Consider the following 26,396-nt stretch of genomic DNA (forward strand, 5'->3'; position numbering starts at 1 on the left):
TACTGGCCTTTCATAAACAATAAAATTCAATTCAGGAATGTGGATTGGAGGATTAAATTATGACAATAGTTTTATTACGAATTTGAAAGGTTGTATTTTGTTACATACCGTGTATATCCCATTAAAAAATTACAATGGGGTAATATAGATTCAGAAATAGCCATAACCTATATTCTTTTGATATTACAAGAGGCTTCAAATGAAACTAGTTGGGATATCCTGATGAATTAACATGACAACCATTATTAAGTAAATAATCATAAAAATTGCAATTATAATATTAAAGACTATGGATACATCAGACACACCTGTGCAGAAGGCGGTATAAATACAAAAATCTATCGCATTATATCTGACTGACTTTTCCCAGTTTAACTATAAGGGATTTAAAAATCAAAACTCATTGAAATTGGATATTTGATGTTTGAGTTTTGGATAAGCAAACCTCGTTTTAACATACAATATAATTAAGAACCTCCTTTTCTCACACAACAATCTAATTGCCAAAACAAACCAAACTGAAGCTCTCAAAATTGAGAATTGCCCTCTGTACACAACCGCAACATAATCGCCACATCTTCAGACTATCCAAAATAGCTTCAGAAAGGAAACCAAATAATAATCGATACATTAACAATAGTCTGGGTTCCGTAGCCGGTATAGTGTAAGATGGTTTCAAACATGAAAATCTCTCGTCTGCGGCCGTCTCTGGAATTAATTCCATTCTCTAATACTGTAGTGTGTAATGAAACGTGGCTTTGTTAATATCGATCGCGAAGGTTCTAATCTGTATTGATGAGTTTTATGGAATGTTAGCTTTGGTCGTTGGTTTTATAGTACGTTCTTCTTTAATAATATGTCAAATTACAGTAGTATTAACTTGTTATAATATCAAGTTTTTTTTTTAAGATTAAGTGTTACACGTTCTTGTGATTCAACAATTTACCTTCGAATGTCATATTTAATTATATTTTTTCTCGAAAAAAATCTACGTCTTCCGCATGAAGGAAGTTCCTTGTGTCGCGGGGGTTTCACGATCATTCAAGTCAAAGGCACAAAAATATGACATGTGATGCATGATTTGAACTACGGATATGACATAACATTTTTTTCTACGTTGAGATAACACTGTTCATCGTCAGATAGTCGAATTAGCCATCTGACACTCCTTGAAAAATCAAAAATCTCTCCTCAGTAAACTCGCCTTCGGGATAGCTCTGTCAAGCCACTGTAAAACATAATAACTAAACTAAAAACTATGATTAGCGTAGCGTGTAAGTACGATGTAGAGCAATTTAGGTGGAGCCCGAGAGCGATGCACTAATGCATCTCCGCCGGATATGAGATAGTTTGTCAGTGCCCGACTTTGTACCTCACACAACCTATGTATACGTGCCTGTGAGAGTGGGAGTTCGACTATTATTTTGTAGAGTTGGTAAATTATAGAGAAGACAAACAAAATTTTGTAGCCTGTATTTCAGTATTTTAATTTTGGACCTTATTTTATGTAAAACCTATTTTTATATTATTTTAGCAAATGGATAAATATTACATTCTAAGACTAATACTGAATGTGAATAAAACAACAACTATCTGAAAATAATTCACGTTCAAAATGATAGTTCAAAAAAGTTTTCATTTAAATTTTAACGCTTTAAAAAACCTTATCAAAATTTTCTTCAATTAAATACCAAACTTGCAAGTATTGATGCATAAAGGGCAAGATAAACCAATCCAATTAACAAGAAGAGCTCACCCTTTACTAATCCCATAAAACTCTAACCTCAAATCTCTGCCTACACTTGTCTTTCTAAACCAGAGATACCTTTTGATAGAAACGCAAACATTAAACTACCCCCACTTCATAAAAACCCTCAAAGTATCCACTCAAATCTCTGCAAGAGGCAAAGGCACGCTACAAGCGACGCATGACTGACTTTGCATGGACCACCATATTAAGTACACGTTCACAGGACGTGTGTAGAGGGCCTTATTTAATGCTTCAAGGCACATCTTATCGCCTGAGGTCGGCGAACGGTCTAATTATAATTACTAATGCTCGTGTGCTCAAAGTCGTTTTTGAACTTCGTATTTCGGCTTATTAGATCTCTAGTTGTTGTGGTTCGCGTTTAGTAAATGAAGCTTATAGACGCAAGTATCTATGTAAATAAAGCTTTTTATAATGTGGCAACATAAAGGCTTAATTAGGGTGTTTGGCAGAACGTTGAAACACCCTGTATTTAAATGATATAGTTACTATGGAATAAAACATAACTTATTTATGTTACTTGATTACAAATGATACAAAATGATAATCAAACAAAAGCAAGCGTCTAATTCCCAAGCAACAAAGGTACATTAATTCACTCTAAATCTTCAATAATGTGAAGTTTAAAGCGTGCTTAGCTCGCTTTTAAATTAATTGCCGGGCGTTCGGAATAATTGAATTAAGGTAATCGAATAGTTGTTTACACAGTGTCACTTGTAGCAATTAAAATTGTTTCGGAAGACAATAAATCATTAGGTGGAAAGTGAAACATCACGCGGAGTGCACACCTTGCAATAAATTTTCCAATTACTGGGAGAATTCCGCGTTGGCAACACCGAGGGGCGTCGCGAAATAAAATTAAATTGATTACAGGCTACCTATGCGGATAACAATATGTGCTCTCACCCTAAATATTTTGAGGTGTACAAATTTTACATTATGTAAATTATAATTTACATTTTCTTTCAGCCTTATCAAGAGCTTCAAAGATATAATGGCACATTTTTGCAGTAAATGAAGATTTCATTCCATTTATTTCTTAAAGAATTTTAGCTAACTAGTGGCAGAGACTATTATAGATAAAATGAATAGGTTTTATCACCAACCATTACAGTTTCAAAGAAATGTTACTTAAAGTGAAAAATATATTTTATTTAAAACTACGCGATAAGGTCTTTTAATTCAGGCTTAAAATGCTTAGCAAGTACTCTTAACGAATCAAGATAATTATACCGTCATGCAAAAGCATCCTCAAAATGTCTACCTCCCGAACTTGATTTATACGGAGGCAATTTAGTGATAAATACACAATATTAGGCCAGATAATTTGTTCACAGTCTGGCCGACGCTTGAAAGGAGCAAATTAAGACACAATTGCGAGTATTTTAGCGAACCGAGCGGCTTGTGTTTGCTGCCTTATTTCTCGTTATGTCTTATTGTCCTCTCTGATTTATGTCGCAATTACGTTTCTTATAGATTATGAGAATTTATGTGGTTGGGCTTTATCGGTCAAATGCTTTAAGGGCGCCGCTCTGATAATTATTACTGTGATTATAACAGGGTTTTAATGTATAGGTTATTAAAATATGTCACGGAACATTCTTATCAAAAAGCTAATAAAATTTTTGATTTATGAACTGACAGTCGTAATGAGTATTGATTCTTTTTTCAATATTAATATTATTTTGACACGACATTAATAACAATAGATGCAATTAATTACGCCACCGCCACCGCTACAGGGTGTATTATTTCCGCCAATTCCGACTAGCTGGCATGTCGTATTGTGTACACATTTCGGCACTTAGACTGGTGTTAATTTGACGATGACTGTCGCGCCGCCATCCGTCATCGCCGGCAGACACGTCTTTATGACGTCTAATTTGAAGATCATCCTGTGAAGTGAAGGGGTGACTTATTGTGGGAGCATGAGTAGCTGTTTTGTGTAGAAATTAAGTGTCATTGATTCTACAGTGTTACGATTTTGAGTTTTAAGTGTTATAAGTCCTTTCTGTTCTAGAGACTTCGGAATGGAATAAAGTCTTTTGAATTCTTTAACTTTTTTAAGCGAAGAAAATTTACATTCACCAGTGACATAATAGGTGAGCTATTTAAAGGAATATGAAGTAATATAAAGCAGTACCCACAATTAATATAAATTAAGGTGTAAATCTAAAGTTACAAACTTTACCGTAGCACTCGACGAAACAATGTATCGGGAACGGATCCACCAACATTCGATCGCAAACTCAGTTGAAAATCGTAACAAAGCTTCTACCGCGATAATTGGATGTGGCTGTTCTGAATACGCGCTAGACGAGACTTAATTGAGGTTTTAGAGTTGGGCTAATTCGCCCACCTTCGATCAGTTCTGCTCCCCTGGTCCCTCGGTTGAGGGGCTTCGTCTGGCAGCTCGGTTAGCAAGAATAATAACGGCGCAGGTTAAGTGAGCCTCTATCAATTTTGGTGTTGGATTGCTTTGTTATTATTATGATAGATTATATTCTCGGCTAGGACAATAGTAGGCATACTTATAGTGAGCTGCTTGTTTTTTATTTGTGAATAAATGTGAAAACTTTATGCCTGCTTTCCGAAATTCAATATCGGACATTTTTTGTAACGAAATAAAATATATGTAAGCATGAAAAACTCCCTCACAAAAGCTCACGATGATTAAGAATTCTCTCACGTGCGGCGCAACAAAAAGTAACAACTAAATATATCGGAGACGGCCCGATAGAGGTCGGGTGCGCCAACAAAAAGTAGGGGCCGGCCCACGGACACACACCCGAAGAGATATGATAATCCCCACTATGTAAAATAGTGAAATTTAAGGTCTCTCCATGTGAAGAATTGTACTCGTCCGGTAGGCAAATTATTCTAATGCGGCCCTTTTATTCGAGGCACACACCGTACGGGTCGCCGAGCTCCTCCGACACTCATTTGTATTTCAATAAAATACCACTAGCCCTATCTAAACAGAGCTATGATTTGGATATCGATCCCACCCACAGTCAGAACAACAAAAAGTGTATTAGATTGTTATTTCAATGTTTTCGAGCCGAGTATTTTCGCAAGCCGGCCATCCATCAATGAATCAATTTGAATACATTGAACATTCATCGAAGTTTACACAAAGTTGGTGGCTATGAATGTACCTTGGCGTAGCAAACAAAAAAGGCGCCCTGGCTGGCTTACAATAACTTCGCTCCCCCGCTCCGGCCGCGCATTTGTGGACACGCCAATTCACTTTTTGTAAATAAAAACGACATATCTGCGCGACAGGATCCGGTGGGTACGTATATCGTTCCGCTTGTCCGATTTGCATAGCGTCGAAAAGTTCACAATCACATTTACCTCATCAGCCTGCGGGGAACATAATTCTTCGTTCCATCTGCCATCTTCCTGTATCTACCCCAGCGTGAGCTCTTTTTGCAGGGGTCCGGCCGGCGGCGCTGTCCGCGATACATAAATTTTCACGATCGGTCATCCTTTAAAAACAAGTTTAGCTCTTTATCCGTAGGAGAGTAAGTTAAAGAATGGCTCAGCGTGCGTTACCCTCCGATTCGTTACGTATTCAAATTATTTCGCCATCTTGTTTTTGCGTTCATTTGTTGTGCCTATAAATAGGTTCTATGCATCTTTTGTTACATTTGTATTGATTTTAGCAATTAGTACTTTGGTCGTAGTGTAAGCTTAAGGTGTATGTATGAAGTTTAATACGTTTCGGGCTGAAGTGAATGGCTAATTAATAGAGTGCGTCGAGGCTAAGGCGGGAGCTGCCCCTTGACGGGCCTACAGACAGGTCGCCCTAGCTCAGGAGTCAGGAGCGACTTACGGCCCTCGTGTGATTCCCGCCAGATAATTAAATAATGAGGTTTAAATCCGTCCTTTTGTCGTGTCACCAAAGTTTGTAGACGTGCACATGTTTTAGATGCTTCATGAAATTAAAGGACATTAGCTAGAAAGTTGGATCAGATGACCTATCAGAGGGTTAAAATAATTTTGAGTTAAGAATTAAAATTCGAAACCCTTAAGCTTGTTCTATTTCAATTATTAATAAAAAATACAAAGTGAAGACGGGCTCCATGGTAATTTCTTATTAAAAAAAAACATTAAAAATTCTATAAAGCAAAGTGAAATGGGTCATCCTCAGTCCTACTATCCGCATTAACAATGGTTTTGTCATAATCAGTTGTGCTCATACGACGGAACCGTCCGTCTTATGTCAACTATGTCGGTATGACGTCAACTGTAGGAGAGCGCACACGGCCTCTGACGTAATATTACTATAACCACCGTTTTGTGCATTGAGTTTTTTTCTAAATCTATTTTTTATGTCAATTTTATTACGAATATGTGTCTCAATTCCGAAAAGTACACGACATTACAAAGCATTTAAAAAAAAAATTAATGGGATTTGAAATCAAAATGCTTTTTTTGTGTTTATCGTTTTATGTTTAGGCCTTTTAAGCTCCGGAGTGTATGCTTGATACGTTTCCCACACACAGGAAAAGGGGGTCTATTCTTAGCCCGCCACACAGCCAGCACGTTCACCTAAAAACAAAAACCGTCCACTTTTGACGTCTCCCAGTTGTACGTCTAATCTGTGTTCCGTTATGCAGTGCACGGCATTCAGTGGCCGTTGAAAACTTGAGTAAGAGCGAAGATAAGGCGTGGCGATGCATGCGACACACGTCTACTCTTTACAAATTCAGCTCTGACGCGATCCATTCAACGGATAAGTTTCGTACAGTGTGCGCTCGCCTGAATGCAGTGATAACGCTACAATGACAATCGTGAGTTGATTTTGTATGGTTTAGAATTTGCGCGCGGTTTAAGAATAGGTGTTTTAATGAGTTGCAAACGTATAAAGGGTGTTTCGAAACTAAAATTATGGAACTTGTATTGCAGAAGTGCAGTTTGAGTTCTATGGACTGGTGATATCTAGTGGTAGGTACCTACGTGTCCAGTATAAATTACAAGTTATCGCTAATAGACTGCACGATTTTCTATATTATAAAATAAAATTGCAGATATAAATTAACGATTTGCGCTTACAATTCTTATGATAAGCATCAATGCTAGCACCAGTGTTGATCTTCAACCATCATATTGATTCCTTTTAACATCGTAACATATAACTCACGATATCTCACTACAATGCTAGTCCACTAGACCATAACAGCAAAGATTTAACTACTTTCCGAGTTATCATAACAAAGGTATCGTCGGACATGTCGCGAGTCAAACCCGCGACCGTTCAGCGGAAAGCCGTAGCCGGGAAACATTTGTCGAACAGAATGTGTGGGGAGTGCAGTAGAGCGAGGCGCGGTGATTCATGCAGTTATTCAATAAGCCAGGGTAGCGCGGGGTGAGCTGGTACCCACCTACTGTAAATATAACGATGACACAATTAGCTGGTTTCGACGCTTGTTTTTTTTTATTCTTTGTAGATGAGGTACATGCTGGTTACCTAATCAATTAAATAAAAAATTCATTGCCTTATTTTCAATGATATTGTGATTGAAAGGGCAAACAAATTACGTAACTATTTCCGAAAATTTTCAAACATCTGAAAGAACACGTTTACGATCGTTTACCTATATTTACTTTTACCTCGAAACCTAAATATAGTAAAGGATTTGCTAACATCGAACATTTATTTTACAAGTTTTTGTACGATTTCCTGTAGTATCGCAACTACCAAGTATTTTTCCATCCGAGCGTTTGCGTAAGGTACTGTAAGCACGTGCGTTCGACATGGGTACGAACCCCGATACCAAGGAGACGCACAAATCATGCGACATGCTGAGCCTTACCGATACCTACCTAACGTACAACATCGGTTAACAGGTTAGAGCACATTTCCCAAAAATTTGCTCAAACATGTTTACATTCGTCGACGACAATTTGTTCCCTTTAAAGCTGCGTCAGGCTACAGTAACTGACGAACAACTTTTGCCTCCAGATGCGCTCAGCGTAGAATTGTCAACCAAAATCGACTGCAGTCCAAATTTTACAACGCAATAAAATATTGAAATAAAAATTCGCTCGCGAACCCGCAATAAAATAAAACGCTAACCGTTTTTACGGCGCCGACAATATAATGAAATAATCGTAACGGTCGTCGATGTCACGTTGAATTGCTCAATAAATCTTCCTCGGGTCATATTGTCCGCAGTCCTCTTGGCAACACTTTAATATCGAGAAATATCATCTCGATAATCGAACGCGCACTAGCCGCTCGGTATAAATCGTCCCCCCGCACTTGCTGTCGTTTATTTTTCAGACTTTCCATTTCCAAATAAAGTCCCAGAGCAACGGGCCAGTGCTTCCTCCTTCCGGGGCGGTTTTATATGATTTGTCGGCTGTCGGCCATTTCCCTTAATATTGTCAATATTTCAAATATTAATTGTTATAAATCAGAAAAGTTTTGTGTTCCGCTTTTTATGACCATTTTCGAGATTGGATTTTTATTGCGACTAAATTAACCATAGATATTTTTATAAGGACTACTTAGTGCTTACTGGCCGCCACTTATGGGCGCATTGTTTATGAACGATAATAGAATCGATGAACGAGTCGCACGTCCGAGGGGAAACGTGTTAAATTATGTACGAGTAGGTACACTTAGCGCGTCAATCTACGCACTACTTTGAAAAAGTTCTGCCCATAAAACATTAACAAGCACTCAAGAAAATTCCCGGGCGTGCCCCGTTCGTTAAGTAGTGTCAGCCGGTAGTTTTTCCCACCTCGAGTTAGTGAATGTCCACTCGAGGCCGGAGGGTTGCTGTCATCGCGATTGGCGAGCAGATATCTCCCAAGAGTGCCGCCCTCGGCCTCTCGGAGGGACTTCAGCACGAAGATGATCGCAAAGCCCTCAATTAATGACAAACAACGGTGGAGCCGCGCGCGCCCAATTTTCAGTTGTCACTCTTGTTTTGCGCGCTGACAGTTGGTATGGGTCGAACTGAACACGCGACATCTTCGTATTACCAGAGCTGCCGCCCTAGAATTAGTTGAACTTGCAAAATGAGCCACAGGTTATCAAGATCATGCAAAAAGCCATTTTACCTGCTTCCATACATGAAATTAAGACTAAAATTTGAACAAAAATAATAAAACGTCAAACTAATTCTAAAAGAATTGGCCTTAAAAAAACAGTTATGAAATGTAGGTCGGGAACAATCACATTCTAAATAGCACACTAGCTATCAAATCACAAACCCTTACTAAAATATGTAGAGATAACTGCGTTCTCACCACAAAACACGTCATGGTAAATACTGAGGCGAAGTGTTGTCCGGTATTTTCATGAGGCTGGGAGTCGCTCGCTCGGCGCTCGTATCGATCCGCGGGCGCGGGAGGGGGGCGGAGGGGCGCGGGCGGCACAAATTTGGGAAAACTTTGAAAGTTTCGCGTCTAATTCAGGCGCACGCACACACACCCACAAGCAGCTCGATGCCGCACACAGACGCGGTTCGCCTCGTAATTTTGTTTTGTACCCGTTGTTTTCGAAATGTCACGTGTCTTCGACCTACGTGACTGGACGAATCTTTGTAAAGGGTTCACACGCGCAAATTAGATAAACTGAAATTATGGGCATTATTCGGTAACCACAAAACGTTATCGAGATTGAAATATGGCTAACCACCGGACGCGTACGCAGGCAGGCGCGATAGTATTAAAACAGGCGAATAAGGTCAATTTACTAAAAGGCGCGCAGCGATTACTGGTCACGCAGATCCCGCAACAATACAAAACTGAATTATTTCCTAAACTAAAACTTGGCTGTTCTTGTAACAAACTGGGCAAAAGTAACGAAAACTTTACCATCGTATTTAGGTAATGTGACCAATATTGGCACACACGATCACGCGATGATCAAAGCGGCGTCATTAAGCATTGTGTCGTAAGTGCTCGACGAAAGAAAACAATTAAGAAGATGAGCCGGGGACGGGACAATGCCGGAGAGCCGGAGACGTCCACTTCCTGCGGCAAGATCAAACATACCATTTTTCAGTAGTGTTTTACATTAACGGACCATGTGATAACGTTGATTATTAAAAACAGCCACACTTGAACCATAGAGGCTTAAAGCATTTTACTCTGAAGGTCATATCTTGTTCATATATTTAATCGAAACTACGTAGGAAAGCCAGACGGACTGCCTAAAGATAGATAGATAGAGAAAGATATATACATGCATCTGACGCACTTGATGCATCTAATACAGTTGAATAGACACTACCTACCCATCTTATAAGCACCGCAGCCAGAATTAAAGTCCCAAAATCCAAGCTCACAAATCAACTACAGCACATAACTGTCTCGCTACTCTCGTAAATCAGAATGGACTGAAACAACTCTTTCAACGTTTTAATCTATAAAAATGTTTTTCATTACGTCCTAAATTTATCGCGGCCATAATTTCCGAGTCTTTTGTGCAGGATGTTAGTAAACAGAGGTTTTGTTGCGTAAATAAAGGAATTCCATTCAAACCAAACGAGGCTGGAAAATAAAAACAAGAGAACAATTAGCGTGATTTAACTGCCGTTTCATTAGATTATAATTAATGTGATTATATTTTTATTTTCAAAGTTTTTTTTCTTGTTTGGGGGAGTTTTTAGATTGCGTCGAGTTATTGTCTGCTTTGAAGTGTCTACTTACATTGAAAGTGTTTTTGTAAAAGTCATTTTTGCGTGATTATCAAAAAATAAGTTTAATCTCTGCAATTAGTTTATTTTAATAACTTGCAAATACTTTTTGTTTCTTCACGTGATTCCTGATTATGAATATAAGCACGTATGCAAAAGAAATATTATAGAGGATGATTCCTACTTGAAAGATGCAAAGGTTTATTTACGCGCATTTATCGGATTGCCAGACTACATTCAGACCCAATTGAATAACTATAGTCAGAATCGACTGTATTCTTTTACAAGAGCCACATTAAGATTGTCCGACTATTGCAACATTTTTAACGAAATCCTCAGCTGTATCTTCAACGCCCACAGCATCTAAGTACTTACAATTATTACTCTAAGAAATAAACAATACTTCACTGTCATAAATCAAAAGCAAAGCTCATAGATCAGTAGACGTTACTGCAGTTGTAGCCCTCAGCTATTGTAATTAACATTCGAAAGCCATTAGTTAATTAAAGCGATCTCTTTTAGCGAACTCTCATTATGACTAACGCGACTTGTAATTGCCGTGTATTGTGATATATTTTTAATCTTGTTTTATGTGTTAAATTTGCCTTTGAAGAGCTTAATAGGATTAATTTGTATTTGTTTTGAGGTTATTACTAGGCAGTGTTAGATAGTTACGAATTCATTTGATAAGTCTTAGCTACTATTCTAAACGTTAAAAGAAAATGGTTTTGAGATATGCTCCTGAGGTAGGTCCTGGAATAAAGCTAAAGCTGCTTTTTATTCAAGGATAATAAAAAATATGAGTAGCTTCGCGGTTCGGAATATTTGACTATTTGTAATGGAAAACAGTAGAGGTTTTGAGGGTCTCGTATTCAAACGTAACTGCTACTGAAACACTGCTATCTGTCCACTTGTCTGTTTTCATGGTCTTAAGACTCTACCTACAAAGCCTCACTGCTGTGAGTCCGAAACACATTTGACCGATTTCATCTCTCACTATATTCAATTTTAAATCCAACGTCATGTCCATGTAAAGAATTAAAAGTTTGAACATAATACAGACTTGTTAAGCGGCTCGCTAACCCGTAAACAAATTCGCGCGTGAATTTAATACTTCAAAAACTTTATCAGAATTATAAGTTCCCTGAATAGTTTTGCAGATTAGCTCTTACAACCAGACAAAGGAATGGGAAGTCTTTGTTCTATGTTACTATGGATTAATGGTTCATTTACACGAGCCAATAGCTCAGTGTGTATTATACATCTGGGAGTTACGGGCGAAACGATATTACACGTTATTGTTTATTGTAGGGTAATTCGCGGGATGAGGTTCAGTAAAGGTCATTTTTGATGAAATTATTTTTTATTATTATCATATCTGTGAAGAAGTTTGTATTGGGCTTTTTACTTTTTTTGTGGATGTAGGGAAGAGAGGCCTGTGGCTTCCAGTAGGACATTGACAGCTGTTAACAATAATATTTGGACTTAAATAAACTGTAATAATGGCATCCTATTACTAAGGCTTCGAAGTCCGAAGGTAGGTAAGGTAAATAATAAAACATACGCAACCACAATTGGTAAGGTCATAAATTAGATAGATGACCAATATTTTTATATACTTTTCGCGAGTCCAGCTCATCCTTGACTGTTTTTCTGAATAACTTGCCTATCAAAAACAGACGTATCTAAGTCAAAATATCTGTCACCGTATATTTCAGTCAAGTTGATTTGTAACCTAAACATTTTTGCAATACTGTTTGCCCCAATCTCGGTCGGAGCTCATTTAATCTAACTGCCGCTATTAGTTCATTCCCCTTTAACGATTTTCTTAATTTCTGTTAATTTCTAGCGCCCATCGACGTCGACACACGAGACAGACGGACTTGTGAAAAACATGTTCTTTGTAAACAAAATACTACTTATTATTATTTTTTAGTCTTTAATGATAGGTAATGATAGGTTTATAGTCTTTATTAAAAAAATAAACAGCGTGTTTAATTTTATTATTATACGCTTTAATGGTAAGAAATATCACAAAATAATTAGAAAAAATCTAGTAAACCTGTAGCTTGGCTGTAGCTTAATGATACGTAGATTACGTACCATTGATTTCAGACTGAAAGGAAAAAAGTAACGTGAAGCATATTGACAACCTAAAAAAAACATAATACTAAGAAGGTTGTCTGCTTCTTAACTTTAAATTAAAAAAAAAACTTATATGAGGCACAGTACATTTAACTGTCAATAAAATTCAAAAACAGAAAGCGTTCTGACAACTTAACAAAAAATATACACAGTATATCAAGAAGGTTGTCTGTTAACATGACGGCTACCGGCACGTTTCAATTTACTCGCAACGGTTTTATCTTTAATGCCTGGCTGGTAATTATAGCCAGACAGTGGGATTCCAACCCCTTTTTACTTGATATTGGCTAGTGGTTTATATGAGAAAGGCATTATTAAATTGTTTAATTCACCTTGTAGGTATAGAATGGTCTGCTACTTGTGAGAAATGAGAAATATTATGTTGTGATCCTTTTGGGTTATGATTGTGTGTATGCTGTGATTTAATTTAATCTCAGTGAAGTACCCCGTTTTCATACGTATAAAAGTATGAAAACAGGGTACTCACTTATCTTGTTTGTTTCTCGTTCCGGTTGGATTTTTTTGAGACACTTCCCAATAAACTAGCAGGCTGTAAATTTCAGGGCAGCTTCAAAGCCGAAGATAATGCAATTAACAACTATGATAAAAACCGCATCCAAATAGCTACAGCCAAACGCGAGATAATCGCGGACAAACAAACAACATACGACTAGACCTAATCTAGACCTATGATTTCTTAGTACGAAAGTTTATGATGTGTTAAATAATTAGTTAAATAATGATTGCCTATTAGTCTAATATAAAGAGATAGTAAAATGTGGAAGTACCCTGTAGACAATAAACGAATAAAGAGTTTACGAGGAAACATACACAACTCCGACTCCTATTTCAAAGTTCTAGTATTTTGTACAACAATAAACATCTCTGGCAGCTGAAATAAATAGAATTGCTTTGATTTAGGGCGAGTTTAAAGAGATGACAACAAATGGCTGTTAGCTGCGAATCCGTAGTCGGGTCACGACGCACGACGCACGGGATCAAGTGCACTTACATTGCAGGGTACACAAAAGAAAATAGATATTGGATTAGGAGTATTGGCCAGTGAATATATCGAGAATTCCACCTTTTATTTCTAAATAAATACTTGTTAACTTCTAACTGCTAGTACTAACGGATACTCATTAGATAACTTGACATTTATGTATTTAGAACACAGATTAGTTGGTACATATTACTGGATACGTACATACTAAATACAAAAGTAATAAAAAAAACAATGCCTATAATATGTCTATCAACAAAAATAGAGTACCAGCTTCAAATAAAAAGCCAATGGGCCAAACATGATAAAAATTGTATGGGACCAAATGACAGCTTTTCCCTAATAAAGAAATAAATAACAAAATCGGTAACAAACTTAAAAAAAATACAGACGCCTTGAAAACCTACTCCTTTAAAAGTCGGTTGAAAATTTAAAAACAAAGCAACATCGCAATTGTTTTTAAAACTTCCACCATTACACAGCGGTATGAGTCACTTTACCAATTGAGTAAAATAACCTTTAAATCAATAACTATATTTCACCATGACTTGTTGTCAGTTTTCATAGGTTATTAGGTTAGTTAGCGGGACGGCAACAAATAAACGTGTTAGCTGTGAATCGGTAGTCGGGTCACGGCGACGCATGGGATCAACTGCACTTATACTGAACGCTACACATGATAACAATGTTCGAGATATTGCAGACTTTGTTGCAATTTATTTTCAACATACTGACGTAAAATATTTCTCCTTTTCCCATCCACCTAAATTCCAAAGGTTGTACCTATATTCTGTATGCAATTAATTTCATTGATATAATTCTATGGTAATGCAGTCGAAGATAATTATTTTAATAATGCGACCAGATTATTATTATTTTCATTCCCCTGTTAAAAACTTATTTTTGTACATATTTCAATAATAAAGTTCCTAGTTAAATAAGTATTCAGTTAAATTCAAAATAGTTAAAAGCCCGCAAAGGAAAACACAATTTTTTTTTAAATCCACCACAATAAAAAAGTTACGAGTCACAGGATATATCTTAAGACAAAACCCCGCGTGCAGCAGTCCGAGTCCACCTCACAAGAAAACCTTAGCGGAGTAATAAGAAGGTAGGAGTGCCCCATTGAATGATAACTCCGGGCCCTTTGTCTCGCGTCCGTCTTGACGAATCGAATTAAAAGGCTTATTGTGTCTACGTGACAGCGTCTCAGCGGCCCCTCACTGACGCCAGGACTTTTTGTTTCAACCAAACTAAAATATTACAGGCCATTCACTAGATCCCACCCCACCCCGGGAGATCTGCTACTTGAATTTGTACTCAATTTTTAACAGGGACCGTTAATTAAGAGAGAGTTGCTCTTTATTGGCGAGAGTAGTCTTAATGCGTTAATTGTCGAAATGCAATCTCGGAAGGGCGTTTTTAATCATTTGAACGTCATATTTTTAATTTTGAACTTTTGATGTTGATATTTTTGTGACGTAATTGATGAATTTAATTAATTTTGAGTTTGATGAATATATTAGCCCTTTGATGTTTATTTATTGTTTTTTTTTTGTTTCAGGCTTCCTTGAGACATCGAATACCCTCTCCGTCTGATCAAGGTAAATATTTTATTGTCTTATTCGGTTATTGTGTTCTTAGTCCATACCGTGATTGGCCAGAAAAATACATCACTCTGAACAAATAATATTGTCATCAATCGTTTTGAGAAAAAAGCTGGCACTTCCCTTGTACAACATGTCTTAATTATTCATTACATCCCACGACTCCTTGCAGACGCTAGCCAAAAAGCGTACCATAAAAATATATACTAAAACGAACACGCACAAGCTACCCTAATTGCTAGGGTGGAGAGTGGAAAAAATGGGCAATTTCACGTAATGTAATATGTATATTTAAGGTGAGGTTCCCAAACGCAGCGCGGCCAGGAATTTTGTCGCGGCCGTGCTTATTACACAAACCACTTCAAACGTCTTTCCACGTTGGCTTCGGCTGTGCAAACGAACGGAAAGTTGCTCTATCTTGGGTTATCAATTTGAAAATTTTAGTTTCATTTTAGGGTTACCGTTGACTGTTGGTAGGAGGCCGATACATTTCATTCCCGTCGACTCATTATTATTTTAATTTTATTTCACATGACATACTTTAACAGGGTAAATTAGTGATTTTTTTATTTGATATTAATAATTTTGGCAGTTTCAGTCAAAAAAAATTAACCCAATAATCAAAATTCATTTTTTCAAACAAAACCTGCACGAATACGAATAAAAAGTAGATAGTTGCGCGAATTTATTCAAGTAGAGCAACATTCAAGTATAACGCAATAAGTAGCCGGGATTTTTATTTTTTCAATATGTTTAGGTGCTCAGCTCGCTCCCCTCGCCACAATTTCCTCTTGACGGAAACCCTCAATCTAATGATATGGCTGTGTTAAAAAACACAAGGAAATTTAATAACGCCAAGAGCCCACAGCCCACGAGAGAAAACAAAGAAAATTTAATTTCGACGATTCCCACATGCTCAATATCGTTGAGAAGTTGCGCACTTGTAAGCAAAACGTGCAAATTAAAAACATCCCCTTGATATGTTCAGGTTCAGGAATGCACCTTGATACAATAAAGCTTTAATAAGAATTGTATTGGTATAAAAGATAAAATTTTATTTACACGACCGTCAAATGAAACCACGTGTCGGTAAAACCAACAGTTTAGCGCGAAAATCTGCATATCACGTTACGGGGACGGTAACCCTGCAGTAATTATACGAGACAAAGCATTAAACATTTCAAAGGTAAGCAAATTAGTTCCGCACTTAATGATCCGACAAAGCGCGTAAATCTTTTTAAAATGCGTGCCCGAAGTGTTTCCTCTTCCTGAGGGTAGGTAAACAGTACGTTAAAAAATATATTTGCATAATCTAGGGGTGCACGTATGCAAATCCATGGCCCGTACGGGAAAATGCGGTGAAAATTGTATCAAATTGTTCCACCGACACGTAGGCTTTGCCGGCAATTTGTCAAGCGAGCAGTAATTATTTGGAGCCCCCAGCCTGAATGGATGACAATACAGGCTGGCATAAAGCACGTCATTTGTTCTAAACATTATGACGTGACATTTTTGGTTTATTTATTGGCGTTGAAAATGGGAATGCGTTTATACTTAAAAGGTTTGAATTTTTGCCCAATAAGTGACACAAATGGATTAACAATATCAGATCTCTGATGATTACATAATGTTAATAAGTATTATTATCACACGATGTTTTTATGAGATAACCTAATTAGATTTAAATACCCATCCTAAAATCACAAAATTAATCCCGACACATGCGTACAAAATCCAAAAATCCCCTTCGTAGCACAAAATACGGGCCAATCATCAAATTCCCACGGTTTTCAATAAAAACAAACCATTGCAAATGGCTGTAAAGGTCTCGAATTAAGCCGCGGGCTCACGGGCCGGTCGTAGGCAATGGCCCGTCCCGACTGAAAAATGTTATACGCCACCTGTGGCTCGTACATGTAATCGTATGCGTTTATCTCTGCGGGAACGTATGCACTGGTCCTTTACTCCGGACGTACACCAACAAAGATATAGAAAGGGTCGCGAGTTGAGCCACTTAGTTTTGGTCTATAATTCTTCAATATAAGTTTTGAGTAGCAGTGTGTACTACAGTTAACGTCTAGGTATAATACGTTATTGTAAATTATGAATTAATACTCAAATGAAAAGATTTAACATTATTAAGCTATAACGTGATAGCTATTTTTTTATTGATCAAAAGTTCAAACTACAGCTTATAAATATTTTATCACCACTCCAAGCATAGCAATATTACGTACATCGGGTAACAGTACATTTCAGTTCCAGCACATTTAAATCCACGGCAACACGTACTAAGCCGTGCAGCCATTCAATTCCACACCAATAGCCTGAATTTATGCGACACCCAACGTTTGGGCAATTATCATTCACGCAATGACTGCTCCGTGTCCACTCATCGCTCGAAGCGAGCCCTCGATACATTCCCGCACCCGACCAATTAACACGCCCATTGCATCCTGCTCAATTGACCAAACGATTTATTGACTGACCTCGCTTTTTACCCGATATTTTTATCACTTTAACATTTTCACCGAACGTTCAAACATTTTCCCACGGTTATGAGGTTCTAATAGTGAACCACGGTCCTTTATGAAGCCGAGCGGACACAATAACGATAAAGGTGAACAGAAAATCCGGACAATAAAGCCTCGACAAAAAAGCTGAGTGAGGGCTAGTGCGGGCCAAATAGTTCGTGAAATTTCGAAGGGTCCCGTAGTTGGGGTACGCGCGCTGGACGGGACACTTTACGACGGTCCTCTCAGTAAACCTGGCCATTATGTTGGGTTAAGGGATAGCCGTCCTCCAGTTATAAAGATGCCGAACGCTCGGCTAAGATTTGTAGCCGGTTTATGGATGTAGAAGGGGTTGTTGGATGCAGCGGAGGGTATTATGATCATGTCGAGTGGAGAGGTCGTATCATATCCAGGAGTCAACACGGCGAACATGATTGAGGACTTTTGAGAGGGGCAGCCCGGGAATATGGAAATGGATGCTGTTTTTCCGAATTGCAATGCTTTAAGTGGATGTTTTGCAATAGTGAAACGTGATTTTTGTATTTCCACTTCACTTCGTGAAGTTGATTATGAAAATTGTGCTAGAAGGTAATATTTTTTCCATATTTGTTTTTTAACAATTCTCTAGTTACAGAAACCTATTTAAAACAAAGTTATAAATCTATGTTTGACGCAAAACAAACAAGCCAAATGACCACGGTACTTAACGTTTCCACATGAGCTAACTAACACCTCGACGACACTCAAAAGACTTCACTACATCCAGACGACAAAGTTGCCACCTTACCTTCTCATTTCAAATATCAAGTATAGTTCAAAATTAGCTCTTAAGGTGTAACTTTAAGGTTCAAATTACGAAGATAGTATCTTGGCAAATGTAGGCTATAAATTGGTTTTCAGGTGAGACATCTGAGGCTAATTGTACACGGCAATCGTGAGCGTCCAGTACAAACAGAGGCGAAGGTAAAGGCGTTTACAGGTGTTTGCTAACAGCCCTCACGTAAACAGCTCAGTGCCGAGTTCCTTTTGCTGACGCTCTCCTGCCAGACCGATACTTGGAGAGAGCTACAATTGTTTGTACACCTTACTATGTATTTGCTAAATATCTGTGTGTTGAGCTTTCTGCTGGCTATATTTTGCTAGTATTACCAATATGAATGTAAATGCTCTGATTAAGACTGGAATTTTATTAGTATAGAATTTGCCGTCTAGAAAGTTCGTAAATATCCCAACCACGAGAAACTTATTTATAGTATGCAGGAATAAAATAACGCATAAACTCGTCCAAAAAATATCCGGAAAAAAATAAAACGATTCCGCCAGAGAAATGCTAAAAGCAAAACCGATAAACATCGGTTGAAAGTAGAAACAGTGGCAAAAGTTTTCGGCATTATACGCAACAACGACTTGTGAAGTTCTATACGAAATTAACCACAAAGGTGGAAGTTCACCCAAAAAGCGAGTGTGGTTGCGAAGCGACTAGGTTGTGGTCGCCCCGCCCCACCTCGACACGTCTCGGTCAATCCTTTTGACGCTAACCTGTCGTGTGAACTGACCCTTTGAGCTCTCACCTACGACCGCAAACGTTTGTGTATTCAGCTTTATGTGGAATTAATTTGGTAAGATCGGGGAACTTGTGTAGTTGCACCTCTATTATACGTCGTCTGCGATAAATGGCAATACATTTAGAATCGATTTACCTAGCTTGCAGGGAACCAATCGCTTGAGAATTTGTAATGTCTTTCTACTCAACTAGATACGAATATTTCTCATCCTACTAATATAATAAACGCGAAAGTTTGTATGTATGGATGTTACATCATTATTCCGGTATTATATCCATATCTTTCAACGTATACCTACAATAGAGTAAATCGTAAAGTCTGAGTGCCTAAGCAAGGGGATTCGAAAGTTTTCTCGTAGACCCGCGGATCTTAGGCACAAAATATGCAGTATGCCGCTGGTCCTACACCGCTGCATATTACATGAGACCAAGTTTTGTCGATTCCTTCAATATTTCATTCTGGAAAATCCTTTGCTCTGTTGTATATGAAATTGAATAAGTTAAGCAAGATTTATCTGTATATTATTGGACTTTTGTTTGAAATGTATTAGTTTATTTTTAATTGTGTATTTTGTTACACTATCTACAGCGAAAAAAAAGTATTAATTATCTTTGTCATAGTTAGGTCTTTTTTGTATCAGATTTGCCACAAACAAATCAAAATTATTTCATCATACCACGAACTGAAAATCGAATAGTTTTCCCAAACTTTACAAAGAGCGCCTTTCTCAAACGTAATATTCAATACCGCTCTCATCTACTAGTTAATAGAAGCATTGTGCTAGGACAATAGTTTCCACATCCAAGGAGATTGCATTGCGACTTAATTTCATTGCCTAATACACTCTCGTATTTGCTATCCATCCATGTTTGCTCCGACGTTCTTCCCTACAGACGTCGCTATATTTTCCTTTTGTCTAGACGAAATCTTAACGAATATTTAAGTAGCATAAATTAAATGTGAGATGTGTGTGAGCACGTATTGCCCTTAGCGCAAAGCGAAGATAAGATGTGTAGAGATTTAAAAAAAAAAGATTTCCTTTAAATGGTAGTATATTGTATCAGATGTCAGCGATGTAAATAAAAATGAACATCAATGTAACTGTTGGCTCTATGACAATGATATAAGCAATAACCACAAACACAGCCAAAATCTCTCATATAATCATACAGAACAACAAATGTAAGTTCGAAACGAGGGTGGTATCTTCAAATTGCTCATGTAAGACAAAATTAACCCTCGCCCACATTAACACAGATAAGTCTGCGAGCTCATTTGCGAGCCTTCCGGCTGGCGCTCGTTACATCTTGATATTCTTTACCCCTTCACCGATACCCGCACCACACGAGCAATAAATGGCGCGGAAGGAGCCCGCTATCGTGCCGCCCGATATCTTCCATCCGAATTAATTTCACAACGCTCCTTCTCAGAAACGAACTAAGTTCGCGCACTTGTTATTTCGACGTGCAGCCGAGCGCGCGACTTCTAATCGCGAAGAGTCGCGAGATAAAATGGCGACCCGTAATTACCATAACGCGCCTTTCGAAGATATGTGGAGAATCTTAATGGTACGGTGGCTCCGTAAATAATGGGCTCTTATGGGAAAGTTGGTAAAGAGCACTGTTTCGTGTGTAATTTTAAGGGTTTCCTGGCTCACGTGCTTTTTGAATAATGTGCTAAATACGGAGCGGCGCGCTAATGACGTTCGCGTTTGTTGTGATATAAACTTAGACAATAGATTTAAGTTTCTGTTTGCTCCAATGGCGTCCTTGTACGTTTGAATAATTTTAATTTCAGCGTGACAATAACACTTGTATGAATTGGTACATTTAATGGAGGCCGTTTATCTTCTAGTTACTATTTGGTAACTTCAGTTTTGATATTAATGTGTAACAAGTAACCTTGTAAACTTGGTTTCTATGTATTTGTTAAACTAGGAGTTGTATTTACGTCCCGTGAACCGCAGAAAGAAGTCTCCTGCGGGCAGGGGTTCCTGGGCCCCTACCGGGCGCGTCCCCAGGTCGTGGATAGGGGAATGTCGTACAGATATGTGCGGTACCGGGTTTACCCGGCGCGAACGACACCAGTTAAGTGTGATTGCTCCTTACGATGAGGACGCTATCTATCACAGCAAGTATGGTTAGTGTTTACTGCTGGTCATGTGCTGCTGTGGCGGTGTAGGCAACCAACTACGGTTGCGGCTCGTTGGCGTCTCAAACTTATTTTGAGTAGCGGTGGCGGGTGAAGTGTCTTCCCACCTAGGGATAGACGGCAGGATCGGAATCTCTTCAGATCGCTGCGTAGCGAGTGACTGTTTACAGTTACGGCTCGTCGGCGTCTCGGACATTATACCGTGTAGCGGCAGCGGGCGTGGGTTCTTGCTCTCCCTATCTTTTCGACTAAAAAGTAAGAGGTTGAAGTAAGAGGTTCGATGGATTTGGTTTAGTATTCTTTTTTGCTGGCCAAACGTTGCAAACGTTGGACAAAGTGAAGAGTCCGTTTTGCGGATGGCGCAATTGCAAGGTGTCGATTTTCGACAGTGAGCTACAGCGCGGACAGGGGTTCGGAATGCACTCGCATTGCTTCCGGACACGGCCTTTAATCAGGTCACCGTTGTCATACCGTAGCCCCCAACGAGGGTCTGGGACCTTACGGGGAGCGGGGGTCTTGCCTTTATCGGCCGGGCCGCGTGGAAGATAACCACTGAAAAAATTCCTCGAATCCTAAGTTTGCTCGTGACGAGGGGATGTATGGCTGACGAGTGTATCAGTCGCTAGCGAGCACCTCCACAGAACCGGCGGACTCTGTTGGAGTAATACGCTTAGTCGGGTACAGGGGGCTCTACTCGGCCGAACTTCTTATTTCCCCCGCACTCGTGGGAATTGTTATGATGTCTCAATTTACAAAAACAAACCAAACTACTAAAGAAATAGCCGGTGCAATGTCTGGTTCAGATACTGCGTCGAGTATGATGAGTGTGAAAAGTGGAAATAGCTTGAGAAGCAAGCTTTTCAGAAAGAGAACGCGACCCATAGCGAGCAGTTTTTCAGAACTGGTCTCGACGGATGAAGATGTGCCTTCACCAAAGATGGGCACGCCCTTAAAGAGAGGGCGAGGACGACCCCCTACTACTGGGGAGTATGTTGGTCTGGCTAAGGAGCGAGCTCTCCGTAGTGCTGGAAAGGGACAAGAGAAGTTCCTTAAAGCAGAGGATGAGGTAGCTGTATCAGCTGAGATAGCCAACGCTGCAAGGCGTGAGATGACAGAGGTTTTAAATAAAGAGGGAAGAGTTGAGTCTGAAAAGTCCACCTCTTCTATTTTAAATGCCGTTTCAGCCAGTCTAGATGTCGTCCAAAAAGTTGCCATGAAATCTGGTAACCTAAAGGGAACTTTTCAAAGAGCCCTTAAAGACGCCGTGTCGACAATAAAGGACTCTGTGGAGACTCTTGGACAGCGGACGGTCAGTGAGGAAACTGCAGTATTGCAGCGAAAAACGTCCCAATTAGAGGAGGACAATGTTCGCTTAGAAAAAGAACTTGTCGATCTACGAAAAGAGCTGGCTGAGTTACGGGCACAAGTTACTCCTAATAGTGTTGCTTCTGGAGTTTTTGAGGCACCTTCCGACTCAGTTCTAAATGGTAATATTGATTCTGCCAACTCGACTGCTCCGCAAGAGGAGCTTCTTCGCGCTATTATGCTACAGGTTGGATCGATGATGAACGCGCGGTTTGAAAACCTGGAGGAGCGTTTGCTGCCTGAGAAACGGCTAAGACCACCACTGTCTGGAGATACTCACCAACGTTCACCAACTTCAACCCAGCAGATAGCAGCGTCGCCGGCTTCGACCCAGACTGTCCAGCTTTATAGACCTGAAGCGGGAAAGTCCAAAAAGAGTAATAAAAAGAAGGAGACAAGGGTTCCTCCTACCATCGCCGTCAATATCTCGGAGCCAGTAGCAACCACTAGTACCGGCACTGATGGCTGGACTACGGTGAGTAGAAGGAAAGCCAAGAACGCTAGAGTGCCTTCTACAAAGCCAATAAGTATAGCACAAAAGAAGCAGATGGCATCCAGGCCTAAAGCAGTACGAGTTCCTAGTAGTTCGGCTGTAGTGTTACAACTACAGCCAGCTGCAATAGAGCGTGGCGTAACGTACGCATCTGTGTTAAGTGAGGCTTCGGAAAAAATTGATGCAACTGATCTTAACGTTCAGTTCAGAAAAGCGGCTTCAGGGGCCCGAATACTTCGGGTACCGGGAACATCCAGTGGGCCAAAAGCGAATGCTCTTGCCGAGAAAATTCGCAACGCAATGGGCGATGTCTTGAAAGTTTCCGTCCCCATTAAATGTGCAGAGATTCTGATGTCGGGGTTAGACGACTCTGCTACCCCAGAAGCTGTAGCAGCAACCATTGCTCGTATTGGAGAATGTACCCCTGAAAGTGTATCGGTGGGACAAATCCGTGAGCATGGAATGAGCGGTGGGTCAGTAGTACTGCGAGTTCCTGTGGTCGCAGCCAAGATGGTGGCACGAAAGAAAATATTGAAAGTCGGACTTGTGTCGGTCAAGGTGCGTCTCTTAGAGTCCCGACCAACGCGCTGCTTTCGTTGCTTGAGAATAGGGCACATTGCGGTAATGTGCACGAGTGAGGTGGACCGCTCCGGTCTCTGTTTTCGATGCGGAGAGGCTGGACATCATTCGAAAGGCTGCAATGCGGATCCGCACTGCCTTGTCTGTGCTGCTGAGGGACAAGCAGCCACGCATATTGTAGGTGCGAAAGTATGTAGAGAGTCAGCCTTTAAGGCAAAGACAGGTAGTAGGGTTACAGGGAAGGCACTTTCTACTGCGGCACCCACCACCGTAACCGGGAATGAAGAGCAGCCTATGTCCAATTAAGTATGGCTCTTCGATTTTTACAAACAAACCTAAACCACTGCGCAAGGGCACAGGATCTACTGATCCAAACCATTGCGGATTTGTCAATAGATATAGCGGCAATTGCCGAACCATATTTTGTCCCTCCTAGTGACTACTGGCTTGGCGATTCTACAGGCTTGGTAGCTATAACGGCGCGAACTCCTCTACAAGTCATCTCACAACGTCCTGGCTGTGCAGCGGCTTTGGTGGGGGGTTTACTGGTTCTAGGAGTGTACTTTTCACCCAACAGAGTACTCGCAGAATTTGAAGCATTTCTTAGCAGTGTAGGCGCTTTGATTCAGCAAAATCGGCCGCTCCCAATTTTGATTCTAGGGGACTTCAACGCTAAATCAACGACTTGGGGTTCTCCCGCTACTGATGCCCGTGGTGTCCTAATGGAAGAGTGGCTTCTAGAGATGGATTTGTGCCTCCTCAACAGAGGTACAGTGCAGACGTGCGTGCGGCGGCAAGGGGGTTCAATTGTGGATCTGTCCATTGCTAATCCTACAGTTGCAAGCAGTGTGCGAAGTTGGCAAGTTCTTGACCAGGTTGAAACACTTTCAGACCACCGTTACATAACGTTTGAAGTGGCCACCCCAGCCGCGCCAACATCTACGATAAGAGCGTTCACATCATCATTTCCACGATGGACACTAAGCAAGCTAGACTTCGACATTGTCAAAGAAGCAGCTATTGTCGAAGCCTGGATTGCTCCAAGAGCTGTGTCCTCGGATGTCAATGAAGAGGCCCTTTGGCTCCGACACGCAATGTCGCGAATATGTGATGCGGCTATGCCCCGGTCCAGACCACTTCCACCGAGACGCCAGGTTTATTGGTGGTCTCAAGAGTTATCGAATTTGCGTTCGGCGTGCATAATAAAGAGGCGCGAGTATACTCGACAACGTAGAAAGAGAACCACTGATCGTGACCTTGAGGCTCGATTATATGAAAATTACCGCGAGGCGAAGATAGCCCTTCAAGCAGCCATTGGTCAGGCAAAGGATGCGGCTAGGAAGGAATTGCTGGCGTCGCTTGATCTGAATCCCTGGGGTCGTCCGTATCGTATGGTGCGTGGAAAGCTTCGGTCGAGGGCTCCTCCAATCACGCAGACGCTCGAGCCCCAATTCCTGGAGCGAGTGATCACTGCCCTTTTCCCAACTAGGTCCATTCACGTATCTCCTCTGATGTGTTCTCATAATGACCTTATTAATGACTCTGGCTCGATTGCGCCTGAGATAACCTGTGCAGAGTTTACTGCAGCTGAGGCGCGACTGAAAAAAAAGAGTACCGCTCCTGGCCCCGATGGAGTGCCTGGCCGAGTGCTGGCAATAGCACTTGGGACTCTGAGGCCACGAGTACGGAGATTGTTCGACGCGTGCCTGCAACGAGGTGAATTTCCGCAGCTGTGGAAAGAGGGTAAGCTGGTGTTACTTCGCAAAGATGGGCGACCCGTAGACTCTCCATCTGCGTACCGACCTATAGTGTTGCTGGATGAGATTGGGAAACTCTTTGAGCGGATTATCGCCGCTCGCCTTGTTGAGCACTTATCGAGAGTAGGACCCGATCTTTCCGATAACCAGTTTGGATTTCGAAAGAATCGCTCCACGATTGACGCTATCCAGCGTATAAAAGCACTTTCGGACGAGGCAGTATCGAGCGGTGGAGTGTTGTTGGCAGTGTCGTTAGATATAGTCAATGCTTTCAATACTCTACCGTGGAGTATCATTAAAGAAGCTCTCCTCTATCACGAAGTGCCTGCGTACCTCCGTCGTATAATAGCGGCGTACCTAGAAGGAAGATCAGTATTATACGAAAGTAGAAGTGGACGTTCTTCACGGCAGATGTCCTGTGGAGTTCCTCAGGGTTCGGTGCTTGGTCCACTGCTATGGAATATAGGGTATGACTGGGTTTTGCGATGTCCTACTCTTCCAGGAGTAAGTGTAAACTGTTACGCTGATGATACACTTGTATTGTCGAAGGGAGTATCATTCCGTGAGGTGGTACATCTTGCAACGGCAGGAGTAGCACAGATTGTAAATCGCATTAAAAGGCTGGGTCTGGACGTGGCTTTAGAGAAGTCAGAAGCCTTGGTCTTTCATGGACCCCGAAAGGCTCCTCCAGCAGGGTCTCACATCCTTGTGAGTGGGGTCAGAATAGAAATAGGTCGCACTATGCGACACCTGGGGCTAGTGCTCGATAGCAGGTGGACTTTTGACTCCC

General features: G+C 40.3%; 1 protein-coding gene across 4 annotated transcripts in view; it reads left to right on the forward strand.

Moving 5' to 3' along the window:
- Positions 1-26,396, forward strand: part of LOC113504627 (myelin transcription factor 1) — a 201,290-nt gene that overhangs the window by 97,377 nt on the left and 77,517 nt on the right. For 3 of the 4 annotated variants that reach the window (XM_026887035.1, XM_026887032.1, XM_026887033.1), the window contains exon 3: positions 15,141-15,180. The exons of the other annotated variant lie outside the window; for it this stretch is intronic. In XM_026887035.1, the coding sequence (XP_026742836.1) occupies positions 15,141-15,180 (40 nt within the window). The remainder of the gene's footprint in view (positions 1-15,140; positions 15,181-26,396) is intronic. 4 annotated transcript variants of the gene reach the window in all.

Source organism: Trichoplusia ni, chromosome 22 (genome assembly GCF_003590095.1).
Source record: "Trichoplusia ni isolate ovarian cell line Hi5 chromosome 22, tn1, whole genome shotgun sequence".
Lineage (NCBI taxonomy): Eukaryota > Metazoa > Arthropoda > Insecta > Lepidoptera > Noctuidae > Trichoplusia > Trichoplusia ni.